General features: G+C 44.3%; 2 protein-coding genes across 2 annotated transcripts in view; both read left to right on the top strand.

Annotated features, from left to right (window-relative positions):
* pcsk1 (proprotein convertase subtilisin/kexin type 1) overlaps positions 1 to 3,000 on the top strand; it is a 23,082-nt gene extending 20,082 nt beyond the window's left edge. Inside the window, exon 14 of the mRNA XM_031577691.2 lies at positions 1 to 3,000. This exon is cut by the window's left edge and continues 1,830 nt beyond it. The gene's annotated coding sequence lies outside the window, so the exon portion shown is untranslated.
* A 2,321-nt stretch (positions 3,001 to 5,321) lies between these two features.
* On the top strand, positions 5,322 to 9,789 carry LOC105902476 (globoside alpha-1,3-N-acetylgalactosaminyltransferase 1). The gene is made up of 3 exons (XM_012830064.3): positions 5,322 to 5,630; positions 7,182 to 7,244; positions 8,170 to 9,789. The coding sequence occupies exons 1-3, from the start codon at positions 5,597 to 5,599 to the stop codon at positions 9,084 to 9,086; spliced, it is 1,014 nt and encodes a 337-aa protein (XP_012685518.2). The 5' UTR covers positions 5,322 to 5,596; the 3' UTR covers positions 9,087 to 9,789.
* The last annotated feature ends 4,127 nt before the right edge of the window (positions 9,790 to 13,916 follow it).

The following is a 13,916-nucleotide window of genomic DNA, read 5'->3' as shown; positions in this document are numbered from 1 at the left end:
AGTACTACAGCTGCAACTGCAAAGCAAAAAGAAAATGCAGTTGAAAGAGAAATGGTGAAGAAAGAAAAGGCTTGTTCACCAAGAAAAGAATGAAGGATTTCTCCCAGTGTCACACAGTCTTGCAAGTGTAGACATGGCAGGGTTCATTTCTGAGTAGTTGATGTTGGTTTAAATTACAGGGCAATCGCTAATTTTATTACTTCGTGATAGGGGCAAATTAAAACATTCAACTGTACAAACAGAGATTTAAGATCCCTTGAACGACTGAACGATTGGCTAATTACTATGCCCTTCAGTGATTGGCTGGTTAAATCCACCCCTTAGTCAGCCATGGAACAGACATGTACATGCGCTTATATGAAAACACTGTCCACCCTGGTGTAAAGCCAGAAGGTCTCGGAGTATGAAGAAAGACATATTGCCCAAGCCTGCATGGATGGGGATGAGGGAAAGTGGAGCTTCAGGATAGAAGAAAAATACTCAGAGTGGGATGAAATAAATGGAAGAAACCAGTGAAAGTCGGGCTAGACAAGAGAAAGAAGATAAAGATGGTAGCAGGGGACAAGAATGGCAGGATGAAGGGTTCAAAAATAATTTTAAAAAGAGGAAGGAGTGGGGGTTGGGGAAGGAGAAGCTGTCACACTTCCAAACCGTTCATTTGCTACACCTACGATTCCAGCCCACAGCATTCTGGTCTATCAGTATGGATGTGTCTGTCTGTCTGCCTGCCTGTTTATGTTGCAGATATCCAGCATTCTGTTCTTTGTGAAGGGGTAACTATCCACAAAATCCGATGTCTCAAGATTTCTGGACACCCAAAAGGTTGACTTGCTGACAAAGTCATTGTGAAGTTAATGTGAGCCTATTTTGCCAGCTGTGCAAAACATCTTTCTGGGACCATCTATGTAGACTTCAATTTAGCAAGCATATCATAGCACTATTGGGGGAATCTTTGAAATAGACAGCTGAGAGTTCAGAACTGCCAGGGTTGTCATTATAAACACAGAAGTCTTTCAGTGGATTTCAGTGCTAATTCTCCCTGGGAAGGGACTGAGCAGAGGCCTTGGCAGTAGCATCTCTGTTTCGTATTTCCTGTCATGTGACCAGGCTAGCTGCACTCTGATTGGTGTGTCCCAAAGCACAACTCCTCCTGTTCTGATTTTAGCCAATCATCTCATGCTGACATCACCTCTGTCCCTTGCTGCTGCATGCAAAACTTCAGAATAAGTAAATTCCTTGTTTATTTCTTTAAATATATATTAGAGTATACAAAAGACAATGAATGTATGTTGTTTTGTATGACTTCCTTTACCTGTGTTTAAGGTTTCACTCTGTATTCAACAGACACTTTACTGTCCAAGTCCATGGAGAAATCTATGTAATTTAGCAAAACTACGTATTCTATATTCTATATTCTACATATTTACTATAGCGTTTTAACTAGAAGGATTACTTGACAGGGTATACCTCTCTATGTACAAAACAGTGAATTGTCTTTACTTTCATGAAAGGTTTTGCACCTTAATGCAGTCTTAAGCTCCTTCACGTCTTAAATCTAAAACCTGTGTAGAGGCCATCCTCTCAGGGTATCAAAAGTTATTGTGCATAGTGAAATAAGAGTTTAAGAAGAAAACTTCCAAATGCACAGTGCCATTATTTTTTAGCCAATACAAGCCTTCCAGAATTGTTAAGTTTTGCATTGGCCTTTGATTTATTACCTCAGTATCTCTTGATTAATATATTATTTAAAAAATTGTGGCTGCTAAATTCCATTGTAACTGTGTTACTAAAGAACTTGGTTGGATTTGCTTCATACAATTCAAATTAATCTAATAATCTGTCATTTTCTGACATTTTCAAAATCAGACTTGCTTTCCTGGACAGGTTAATATTGACTATGGTTTAATTTTATATTAAAAGTGCATTAGATAAAGATGGTTTATTTTTCTAAGAGAGCCTTGTAGTGTATGACAATAAAATATTTATGATCTATAAATCTATATGGAAAACCCTAAATACCAACAGATTTTTATTTATTCATCATCTTCTCATTCTATGTTAAAGTAGAGTTCTTGATAATGTTATATATCTGGAACTAATTATCTATCAATAAACTCTCCTCCGTTGTTGTGCTAAAGAATGAAATGTGCCGGTCTGTGTTTTCTGGTGTTTCTATCAAAGCTGTTGTTGCCATCTTCACAGTTTTGGAAATCATACAGGATTGATGCTTAGCCCAGTAGGCAGTTGTGCAGTGCATGTCTGACACCAAGATCTAGATTTGTCCACCACTTCAGAACATGCTAAACTACCCCCGGCTTTGTGTTTTGATGAAATTCAAAGAGTGCAGATGAACTTCCCTGGTACTCAAACCTTCCCTTAAAAGCAGCCTCCAGATTCGAATAGTCTGTTAACTGTTTGTCTTTCTTAGGATTGGCCACTGATGGTGCATCAGTCTGATGGGTCGGAAATGTGGTTTAGTCAAGGTGAAGCCCAAATGATACTTATTCATGTTCAGGGCAGAATTCTGCTAGTCCGTCATACCAAATCAACCAACCTTCATACCAAATCAACCAACATCCTTCATACCAAATCATCAGTGAGATCTAGGTTGTGCCTGGAGGTCCATTTATTGCTGTGAGACAACCCGGATCTTATTCCCAAAGACCTTTCTTTCAGCCTGTCCACTTTGTGTAGTCATTTCCTACCTGGATTGAGACGGTGCTCCTCAGTCTCCCACCCTCTTGCAAAGAAGAGTGACCGAGAGGAAAAGAGAGTTCACATATCTTGTAATTTAAGCATAATTCTGTGTAGCCAATGTGGATTTCTTTGCTGTTTTATTGCTTATTGTCTTATCTTTTCTTTTCTTTTTTCTTGCTGGATTGACTGATACTCCTATCTGATGCTGTTTAGAAACCCCTGAAACAGTTTTCAGTGATGTGCTATTGAGATTGATCATGGCATTTGCTCATAATAAACTGTAAAGTTACCTTGCAAGTTAAATACTTTGTGCTGTGCGTGTGCTGGCTTCCGTGTGGTGATACCTGTGATGGGAGACTGCAGTGGTACCCTGCTTCTCATGTGTCATCAGGTAACCGTGGCGACCTGCAGTGGTACCCTGTGAGAGAGCATGTTCATGTACAGTACCAGTCAAAAGTTTGGACACACCTTTAACCTTTAAGTGTTTTCTTTACTTTTATTATTTTCTACATTGTAGATTTATACTGAAGACATTTAAACTACGAAAGAACACATATGGAATGATGTACTAAACAAAAAAAGTTTTATCTACCATGTAGAAAATAATAAAATCAAAGAGAAATCTTCTCAAAAAATGAGAAGGTGTGTCCAAACTTTTGACTGGTACTGTATGTGTGTCCTGCTTCTCATGTGTCAATGTATACAGTACGTCTCTCCGCTTCCTTGTGTGTGTATGTGTGTTCTGCTTCTCATGTGTCAATGTATACGTCTCTCCGTTTCCTTGTGGGTGTCTGTGTACAAATACCCATAAAAAATAAGACGTCATCAGGAACATGGATACAAACAACAAGTGAGTGGGGATAGCATGAGAGAGGAAAAGATAGATATGAGTGACAGATAATAAATGAAAAATGGTAGACTTTAAGCACAGGGTAATGAAATGAAAGGGACATTCCCTGTATTCATTATTATCTCATGCCTCTCTTTCTCTCTCTCTCTCTCTCTCGCTCTCTCTCTCTCCCACACACACACACGTACGCACACAGAAAGCCAACTCCACAGAAGTCTCTCCATGACGTCCATGATTTTCTCTGCCTTCTCACTACATTCTACAGTATTTGGTGCCCCCTTGTGGTGAAATAAGAAATCGTTAGCCTACTTTACTTGCCCAACACCATCACTGATCAAACGCCAAAACTCACAAATGCTTGCTATCACTTTCCAGAAAAAGGCACTTAACAGGGGAAGTAGAATTTCAGGGAATCATTAAATATGAGTGGTATTTTCCTAGTTCAATCTTCATTGCTGACCAACAGCCAAATGGCCATAGGCCAGAAGGGAAAAGACTGCAGGAGTCGATCCTGAAATAAAACTAAGGTTTTAGACACATACCTAGAGTAGCTCCTCTCTGAATGAATATGCCTTTGGTGTCTGTTTGAAGAGGAACTTCATTGGTTACTAATTACAGTCAGGTCTGCAAAACCAGGTTTTGTGACCATAAAAGTAAACATTTTCCAGGGAAGAACATGTCATAATTGTTTATGGGATACAGGAAAGGACTGGGTCCTCATAAGCTGGATATGGTCAAGTCTGGGCAAGCCACATCTGTCCTACCCTTACATTAAAAATCATTCATAATTTGTAGTAATTGGCATGAACCTTTATTCATGGATGGTGTACTATATTCCATACACATTTTGAGCTGTAAGGTATGCCACTACACATGAAGAATGAATTCTTATGCAATAATCAGGTAACGCAGAAAACGAATTTCTGTGAGAGTATACTTTGTTATTGCACAGTTGAGATTTAAAGGTCTCCTTCAAACACACCGGCAGCCTACTACCCATCTAACTATGCATCTGTTTTCCCTCATCACATATAATGGTGTATATGACATACACATAGTCCACACATCCTAATTTGGAAATATTACAAAAAGGTTTTACCCAGTTGAATGGGGTTAAGTAAGGCTAGTGTTTCAAGTATGTAATGACGTAAGAGACATAGGACTTCCATGATTTGGATGGGCTTTCTCTGTCCAGCAGTGCTGTGAGAGAGATATTTGCAGACACGTTATGGGAGGGCATTTGGCCCTGGTCATCAAACATTAAAAAACACAGAGGGTTCTCGCTCTCCAGCAGCAAACTCTGGACAACGGCTCGGTCAGATATTTCCAAATGTTATTGTTAGAGATTGTGGTTTTCACACATAGTGTGGCAAATTACATTGTTTCTCCTCAAAACTGTAGGAGACATGAGATATATTTACAAGCTTAGACACAGCTAATGCCAATACCTCCTATTAAAGCTGTGGTATGTGAACGCCCTCAAGCAATGAGCCTCAAGCAATCACCGTGGCAATAGGAGAAGCCCAGACAGAAGCGCTATTCTAAATGGACTACTATTGTTTATATTAAACGGCCTTGACTGGCAGGGGTAGCCTTCTGGTCTGGTCAGACTTCTAATCTGAGATGATAGTTGGCAGGCGAGACCACCATGAAAACCTCTTTTGGACCTCCTCTTGCAGTTCTACAATCTCTTCTTTATATTCCTTATTCTATCTCTTTCTCTTTCTTCTTTATGTTCTTTATTCTCTCTCTTTTTCTCTTGACTCGCCCCATCTGGTAGCTCTGGTTGTATGCCAGGAGAACAGATTCCTGAAGCCTGTAAGAAAGTGAGGAAGCAATGAAGAGGGAAGGAGAAAAGAAGAGAGGAGAAGAGCGGAGAAGAAGAGCCTGGGGCTAAGATGAAGACCTGGAAAATGAAACAGGGAATATAATGAGGAAAGAGAGAGAAACATTTCTTTAACAAACACAGACTTCCCTGAACAGATATTCAAAAGGAAGAGAGAAAGAGAGAGAGAGAGAGAGAGAGAGAGAGAGAGAAAGAGAGAAACGATGGCAGTATTCCCAACTATCAGGCTTCCCCCAGGTCAGTGTTACAGAATCTTTGGTCTTGTTTCTGTTTCTGTAAATCCTCTGCGTTTCCTCATTCATCTCACTCCCTCCTTTTCTGCATCCATCCATCCTTCTGTCCATCTCCTCCTTCTACTCAGAATGTGCCTTCACACATGGCATGAACAGTAGTATAGGGTTCATGTGTGATATGCATATTGTACTCTTTATGTATGTGTGTGTGTGTGTGTGTGTGTGTGTGGGAGAGAGAGAGAGAAAAAAGAAAGAAAAAGAAAAGAGAGACAGCAGCCATTTTGTTTTTTTGCGCATGAATCAGGCATGGAGAGCAGCATGTTGAAAGCCAGCAGAAGTCTAAAGTAGCTGGGAAAAGTGCTGAAGCAGAGCTGGCTTTGGTTTGATGGATTCTCAGGCTGATATGCTGCCAGATTCTCTTTCTCTCTCTCTCTCTCTCTCTCTCTCTCTCTCTCTCTCTCTCTCACAAACACACTCTCTCTGTCTCTCTCTCGCACTCTCTCTTTCTCTCGGAGAGCATTCCTGTCATGCTTCGCAGGGAGCTGCAACTCAGTTCACTCTCAAACTGCTCATTTTGGCCTCAGAGTATTGTGACTATGACTTTAAGCAAAACCTTTATTGCACAGTTCTGTTATGGGAGTGTATGCATGTGCATGTGTTTGTGTGTGTGTATGTGTGTGTGTGTGTGTGTGTGTGTGTGCATGTGCATGCAAGAGAGAAAACGACCTGCTGCCAATGCACCAGAGGACTGGAGAGTGGGGAAGGAGTGAGTTGTTGGTTTTTCCATGCAGAAGTACTTGGGCACACTCTCACTCACACGCACACACACACACATGCACTCACGCACACACATAACACACAATGGTGTTAACTGACTGACTGACAAACCGATACTCCCTCAGGTTGTTCCGATAGTAGAGATATATTTGAAGTTATGCAAGCCTTGCATGTGGATAAAAGAATTTGGAATGAAATAGTCACTGCCAACTTTCGTCTCTGTGAAATATACTGTATGTTTACACAACTGAAACTATGTAATGTTATATGTTTGAAGGTGTGCGTGTGTGTGTGTGTGTGTGTGTGTGCGTGTGCGTGCGTGTGTGTTTGCATGTTCATGTGTGTGTATGGTTACATTTGTGAATGATTTTGTCAGTGTGTGTTGGCCAATGCTTGTGCATGGATGTGTTATATCACATTGGACTGACAGCACATGTTACCAGTGATCCTATCTCCCCTTGTTTTCATGTGTCTTACCTCCTGTCTCCTCACACCGCCCACGGGGCCAAGGCGGCTTTATGTGACAGTGATCCCACAGGCTAGCAGCGCGGAATGCGTTGTAGCTAACGTTTTTTATGTCCGTGTGTTTCCCAGGCAGCACTGGGCTCTCAAAAGGGTTTGCCATAAAGCACCGTGGGTAAGGTTATTCACACGGTCGAACAAAGTGCATTGTGAGCGAGCTTTAAAAAGCAAGGCTGCCATTGTCTGCGCTGCGGCAGGCTGGTGTTCTGCTGGGGGAACACAGAGCGTTGACCTGTTGGCTCTGTATTGTTTGCAGGGTTGAACCGGCTGACCTGGAGACAACTCTTCCTGCTCTGCGTGCTGCTCTCTGGGCTTATGTGTGAGTGCTGTGGCCTTTGTGAGGGACAATACAGCTAAAACAACTCTACCAGTAACTTAACCAAAATGTACCTAATAGCCTACTAAAGTTTTATTGACCTGGGTTGAGACAACTTTAATTAACTTGCTATAAAGATGTATAATGACTCATATAAACACTGTATGACAAAGCATTATGATGTCTTGATGTCTCAAAAAATAGTTTCCATTGAGATGTGATGACACACTGTGTACACTGTAAATGACGATGTTTTACAAAAGCTACGCTGGTATAAAATCTTTTGCACAGTAGTTTACATAAGAAACCTTCTATTCTGTAGATAAAAGTACATAATTATGTGTAACTACTCACTAAATACCATGTGATACTACAAAGAGGTAGAAAAAGAAAGGACAGAGTGGAAAAATAGGACACATGAAACCACCGTCACAGTGTGGCTCCTTGTACAATGCAGTTTCAGGTTTTTATACAAAAACCTTTTCTCCTTTAAAGCAACACTAGGCAACAATTTGACACTTTTTGAGGTATAGTTTTATAGGCAACTAGTTTTGGTACCATCCTCAAATTCATTTTGATAGCATATGGTCATGTGAAGGACAGATAAACACCTGTGTCTTCCCCACTAGCCATCCAGGATATGCCCTATGTAGTTCTGTGTACCGGGCTGGAACACCCTGCAAAAATGGCAGAAAAGCTTTCACAGCATGACATTGCCAGCTATACTGACAAAAGACACCAGTTAGTGTTTTGGAAATCTTCTATCAGTGCCAGCTGGGCTGTTGGTGTTGTTTGCAAGGTTTTTGCATGCCTTTTAAGAAGTTAGCTTGCTAGTTTTGGAACCGAACTCCTTATTGCTGCTTTGAAGAGTCATTACACACAGAACTGTAATCGACTCTCTGGGTAAGCTCCTGTCTCTCTTCTACAGATTTCCTGAGGTTGAGGCGACCAGTAACCATCAGGCCTGTCTCTGGGTCCCGCACCTTAGAACGAGGTCACGACCTCTCGCACCGCCCTACAAGGACATCTTGGGGGGCGCCTCTGGTGTGGGGAGACAGCGAGGTCTCGGAGCGTCAGAGGGCGGCGTTTGCACAGCGCTCGTTCCGTGTGGGGTTGATGGTGCTCGCCGTGGGCCGCTACACACACTACCTCCAGCATTTCCTCCAATCGGCCGAGACACACTTCCTGCCGGGGCTGCCCGTCAACTACTACATCCTGACGGACAACCCCGAAAAGCTCGTCCCGCCCCCCGAGCTGGGCGAGGAACGCAGCCTGCGGGTTGTGCCCGTGGCTGAGATGCCAGGCTGGGAGCACTTGGTGCGTCGGCGCATGGATCTCCTGGCCTCCACCATCGACAACCAGGTCCAGCAGGAGGTGGACTATGTCTTCTGTGCCGACGTGGACCAAGAGTTCGCCAGCCAGGTGGGCACGGAGATCCTTGGGACGCTGGTAGCCACGCTGGACCCACAGCACACTTCCATGCCCATCTACACTTACCCGTACGAGAGGAGCCCAGACTCGCGGGCTTGTGTCCTCGACGAGGAGGGCGACTACTACTACACCTCGGAGCTCTACGGGGGCCTGTGCTCAGAGGTAATGGCCCTGACAAAGGTCTGCTCCCAGCTCATCCTCCAAGACCACGCCCTGGGCGTAGAGGCTCAGGGGCTGGAGGAGAGCTATCTGAACCGCTACCTGATTGACAGGAGGCCTACCTGCGTGCTCTCGCCTGAGTATAGCTGGTGGGATTCCCCAGTGACGCCTGAGGTCCCTCAGAAGAGGGTCATCTCGCTGGGGAGGCAATGCGCCTCACTCAGGGACCAGGGGAAGAGCGCTCTCAACTGCTAAAAGAACACGAACGGAGACGAACGGAGAGAAACAGAGAGGAAAAGAGAGTAGAGAAGATGACTGGGAGGTCATGTATGGAGCAGAGAAGGGACTGAAAGCTAATAACCACTTTGAGTAAAATCTGAAGAGCTCTATACTAAAGAGCCATGCAGCCTGTGGATTTTGATATATTGTTTTGTAAATATTTAGCTGGTTATATACTGTATATATCAAGTTATATACAATTGTAATGCAAGATACTTCACTAGAATAGAGGGGGATGAGAGGAAAAGAGAAGGATTGTTCTTATGGAGTGAAAAGAAAGCACACAATTGCTCTGTTAACAATATTACCTATCTGCATACAGTATTAATCACAAGCATCTATTCAGTTCTTTGGATCTGTCCTATGTCAGTTACACCATTTTTTTTAATACATTGTTCACATTATTGTAACCCACTCCAAATATCTGCCTATTTTAAAATGCTATCTCAAATTCTAGCTGTGCAGTTGATGGATCTTGATGTCTTTGTGTTAAAACAGCTGGTAGCAAACGGAGGAAATCTAAGAGGCTATGTAAAGTGTATCTTTCCTCTGTGGACCTGGCACTTGACACACCATTAAAGTCAGATCTGAGATACAACCCAGAGGGGCTGGTTGGTTCTCTGCGATAAGAGTGACTGGAGCAAATGCCTGCTTTTAGCAGCCGGTTCAATCATTAACCCCCCACCGCCGTTTCAAGGTCTTTAAATACCAGGAAAAACACACACACACACAGGAAACATAAAGGGGGGCGGCTGGGGTGGGGGGCGAGGGAGTGAGAGAGTGAGAGTGAGATGGAGAGGGAGAGTGATCCCAAGACAGGATGTGAAAGGGAGAGTGAATATGTGTGAGCGAGAGAGAGAAGGAGAGATAAATCCAATAGGGAAAGAGTGGGTTTGAAAGAGTGATGGAGAAACGAAGAGAGGGACACGGGGGAAATGAAAAGGAATGAGATGGCAAATAAGACATGGCAAATAAGCGAGAGAGAGAGAGAGAGAGAGAGAGAGAGAGAGAGAGAGAGAGAGAGAGAGAGTCATTAAGGGAGGGGGGCTCCTGACTAGTGCTGTACATGTGTAGCACACAGGTTTGCACACTCAGCACTGGGATCAGACTGAGCGTGCTCAGTTATAACAGAGACACACAGTTCTTGGCAGGATGTTCTCTCTGTGATTTTTCCCTCGGGCCAGAGTGACTGTGCCCTGATCTGTGGTGTGTGCCCTCACAAAGAGGGCATGTCACCTGCCATGCCAACACACACACACACCCCCCATCACCACCACGAAAGAAAACACATGCACAGTTATACACACAAAAACATCTCAAGAGATTTAATGTGTCAAAGGATAATACTGCAATAAAATTAGCATTTGTGACCACTTGTACTTCAGGTTTTTGGAAAGCCTACAGCAGCTCCATAGTTCCTTTCTTGTTGTGGTGTCTAGGAAGTGAGGGGTGACGGACATTGATTGTCCCATCACTATTTGTACACCCAGCACAGAGTATCCTAGACCAGTGGTCTAATTTTCCTTCCTTCATCCTCACACCCTCTCATTCTGTTCACATGACCTGCAGCTGTACTTTTTCTCACTGTTTAATGGCCTTCTCCTCATGGACTTACTGCCATGTGTTCTCGACACACATGGAAAGTGAATGCCCTCTTCCAACTGATTACGTGCCCAACCTCACACGTACGTCGCCAATTTTACGACAGGGAAGTTAGCGATAATCTCAACAAATTGAATTCTAGAGTCTGGAAGGAAACACTTTTTTTTTTATTGGCCTGTCAGACAAATAAAAAAACGACATCAATCATTTACATGTAGATGTTAAACATATTTAACAATCTGTTACATATACTTGCTGCCAAAACAAATAATTTCAGGCAACTAATGACAGAATAAAGCTCCTTTTGACATGAAATGTGGCACTTGTTGTGAGTGAACTGAAGGCAACTGTAGAAGCCACACAGTGTCAAACGACTAAGGACAAGACCCCACAAATAAAGGAAACACCCCACAGATAAAGAAATAATTCGTACTTGGCTGATCTGACTGCTTGAATAAGTACTTGTCAAGTCATTCAAGGTCCCCTCTTTCATTTTAAGATGCCTCAAACCATCTCGTCTCTCCTCTTTGACGACCGCATGAAGCTCCTGATCACCTCTGATCCTTCCTGATCATCTCTCTATCCCTCTTTCTCTCTCTTCCACAGTCTTAAGATCCTTGCTCCTCTGACTCGTTGGCTGTGACTCGAGTGTCAAACAATGACAGCCAAATGCATCAGTACAATCCTGTCCATTCTTTATTGTGTGTTAGTAGCAGGCTGTGTGAAAAGCAGCAGGGCCAGCCAGGCGTTTGGCTGCTCCCACACTCGCACTTGGTGTGCGGAGCTGGCCACAATGAGCACTTGTGTCAACAAACGGCCAGGGCTGAGAGAAGAAGGAAACACAGGCACAGGCCAGTTAGAGGAGGCTTGGCATGCCAGAAACAGTCTTGCTCTCAGGGCCATTGTTCCTGAGGAGATCTGTCAGTGGCATGCCACAAGCGCAAGAGCCACTACAGACCCAGAGTTTGAACACATGTCTGCCAAAACACACACGCGCACACACACACACACACACACACACACACACACACACACACACCTGATTTGAAACATCTAAACTCAATGTTACTTCTGCTTTGTCAGGTGTCAGCCAATGTGTGTGTCTGTTGTGAGAAGGTAATCCCCTCTGTAAACCTTGCTTCAATACACTGTCAGTATGGGTGTGGTATCTTCAGTAATCTATTGGATTCACACAGGCAGTCCCACACCCAGCCTAGGTCATACCACACCAAAACACTCACAACCACCCTAGCCACTGACTCAAGAAGATAAGACTGATTAACTGCATGATTGTAACCCATCATATTTCATAGAAGTGATCTATGGCCTAGGCCATTTTAAAATATAATATAATATTGTACTGTGTTGGGGGTGGGCTAACATAACATCCAGGTGAGAGACTGTTGCATATCCTCCCAGCATGCATCAGGTGTTGTGTTGTGAGTGCTGTAGCGGTCAGGTTGTGTATCCCTTGTGTGTGTGACTGTTTATCATTTTGTCTGTGTGTGCTGTTTAGTGCTGGTGTTGGTCTCTTGGTTAGTTTTACGTTATCTGTCAATGTCATCATAACCGTGAAGTATGCCCTGCCCGGGTTGCTTCATAACATAACAAAGAACCTACGCAGTGTCATCACTTCCTAAGGGAGGGAACCAGACGCTATGCTGGTGTGAGAGGTGCTGGAGATGTCGACACTGGTGAAGCCTGAGGTGTTCATTGCACAACTATAGCGGCTACAGAAGGGCCACCACACCACCACTGCCAATCAGAGGGACCACTGCATTGTAGCCGCAGTCAGCCAGAGGGTCCTCTGCATAACAGCCGTAAGCCAGAGGGTCCTCCACGTGGCTGCTCTCAGCCAGAGGGGCTGTTGCATTGGTGCTGTCAGCCAGAGGGCCCGCTGCATTGGTGCTGTCAGCCAGAGGGGCCGCTGCATTGGTGCTCTCAGCCAGAGGGGCTGCTGCATTGGTGCTGTCAGCCAGAGGGGCCGCTGCATTGGTGCTCTCAGCCAGAGGGGCCGCTGCATTGGTGCTGTCAGCCAGAGGGGCCGCTGCATTGGTGCTGTTAGCCAGAGGGGCCGCTGCATTGGTGCTGTCAGCCAGAGGGGCCGCTGCTGCCAGCTGGAGGGTCCTCACGTCGCCACCTCCTCGACCCCCGAGACCAGGACCCTCTACTTCCAGTGGCCCAGCCTCCCCAACACCTCAGGGACTTTGCCATTTCTGGAGGGGCTGTTTTCCTGGCTTCCACTGTTCCACGGGCCTCTACTGTTGCAAGGGCTTTTGGTGGTGCTGGGGGTGTCCTGGGGTGGGCCGTGTCCTGATCTTCTTCCCAACACTTCGGGCACCATGGGGGGCATTTGGCTGTGTAGTGTGTTGAGGGTGCGCTAACGGAACTTCCAGGTGAGAGACTGTTGCATAGCCTCCCAGCAAGCATCTGGTGTTGGGTGTTGTTAGTGCTGTAGCAGTCAGGTTCTGTATTCCTTGTGTAACCCTTTTGTGTCTAGTCGAAGTGTGTGTAATTGTGTGTCATTTTATGTGTGTTATGCTGTTTAATGCTGGTGTTGGTCTCTTATGTTATCCTTCCACCGTTATTGTGTCAGTCATTGTGAATGGTGACATCCCCTCCTGTTGTAAAAAGTATTGATTGTGAAAATCCTGTTACAAATGTGGTATTAAAATTAGGGCTGTCAGCGTTAACGCGTTAATCTATGCGATTAATGCGGCCGCGATTAACGCGATAAAATATTTTAACGCAATTTAGCGTAAAAAATTTTTTTTAATGCCTTTATTTGGATAGTTATGAAGTTCTGACAGCAAGCGATGCGGAGAAGAGGTGGGGAGAGGATTGGGAAATTAAATCAGGCCAGACTTGAACCTGTCCCCTCGGGCAATGTAAGTAGGGGGCTTGGCCTACCAATAGCCCCCCTTGTTCAAAGTGGGGAATGACAGAAAAAGTTCGAGAACCACTGAGGTAGTTGAAGATGGAGAGAGCTGAGGGATTGTTGGGCGGAAAGTTTCTGTTTAATAGGCAAAATTACGGAACAATCGACAAAACTAAAGTTGTATGTAGCATTTGTCAAATTGAATTTAGCTATCACAGAAGCAGCTCGTCTTTAAGTTATCACCTTAATGCAAAGCACCCGACAGAAAGCAGTCCCAGGTTAGATGGTCGCCAACCCACACACTACGACTTCTCTAGTAAAATAAC

The sequence above is a fragment of the Clupea harengus genome, chromosome 12, assembly GCF_900700415.2.
Source record: "Clupea harengus chromosome 12, Ch_v2.0.2, whole genome shotgun sequence".
In the NCBI taxonomy this organism is placed as follows: domain Eukaryota; kingdom Metazoa; phylum Chordata; class Actinopteri; order Clupeiformes; family Clupeidae; genus Clupea; species Clupea harengus.
Note: the sequence above shows the minus strand (reverse complement) of the source record. Positions and strands in the feature narration are given on the sequence as shown.

What these genes read in the sequence shown, in the direction of transcription:
- LOC105902476 (XM_012830064.3), top strand. Translation starts at nt 5,597, where the DNA reads ATGGCAGTATTCCCAACTATCAGGCTTCCCCCAG. An exon ending in AACTATCAGGCTTCCCCCAG is followed by an intron (nt 5,631 to 7,181) that starts GTCAGTGTTACA and finishes TATTGTTTGCAG; the next exon opens with GGTTGAACCGGCTGACCTGG. An exon ending in GCTGCTCTCTGGGCTTATGT is followed by an intron (nt 7,245 to 8,169) that starts GTGAGTGCTGTG and finishes TCTCTTCTACAG; the next exon opens with ATTTCCTGAGGTTGAGGCGA.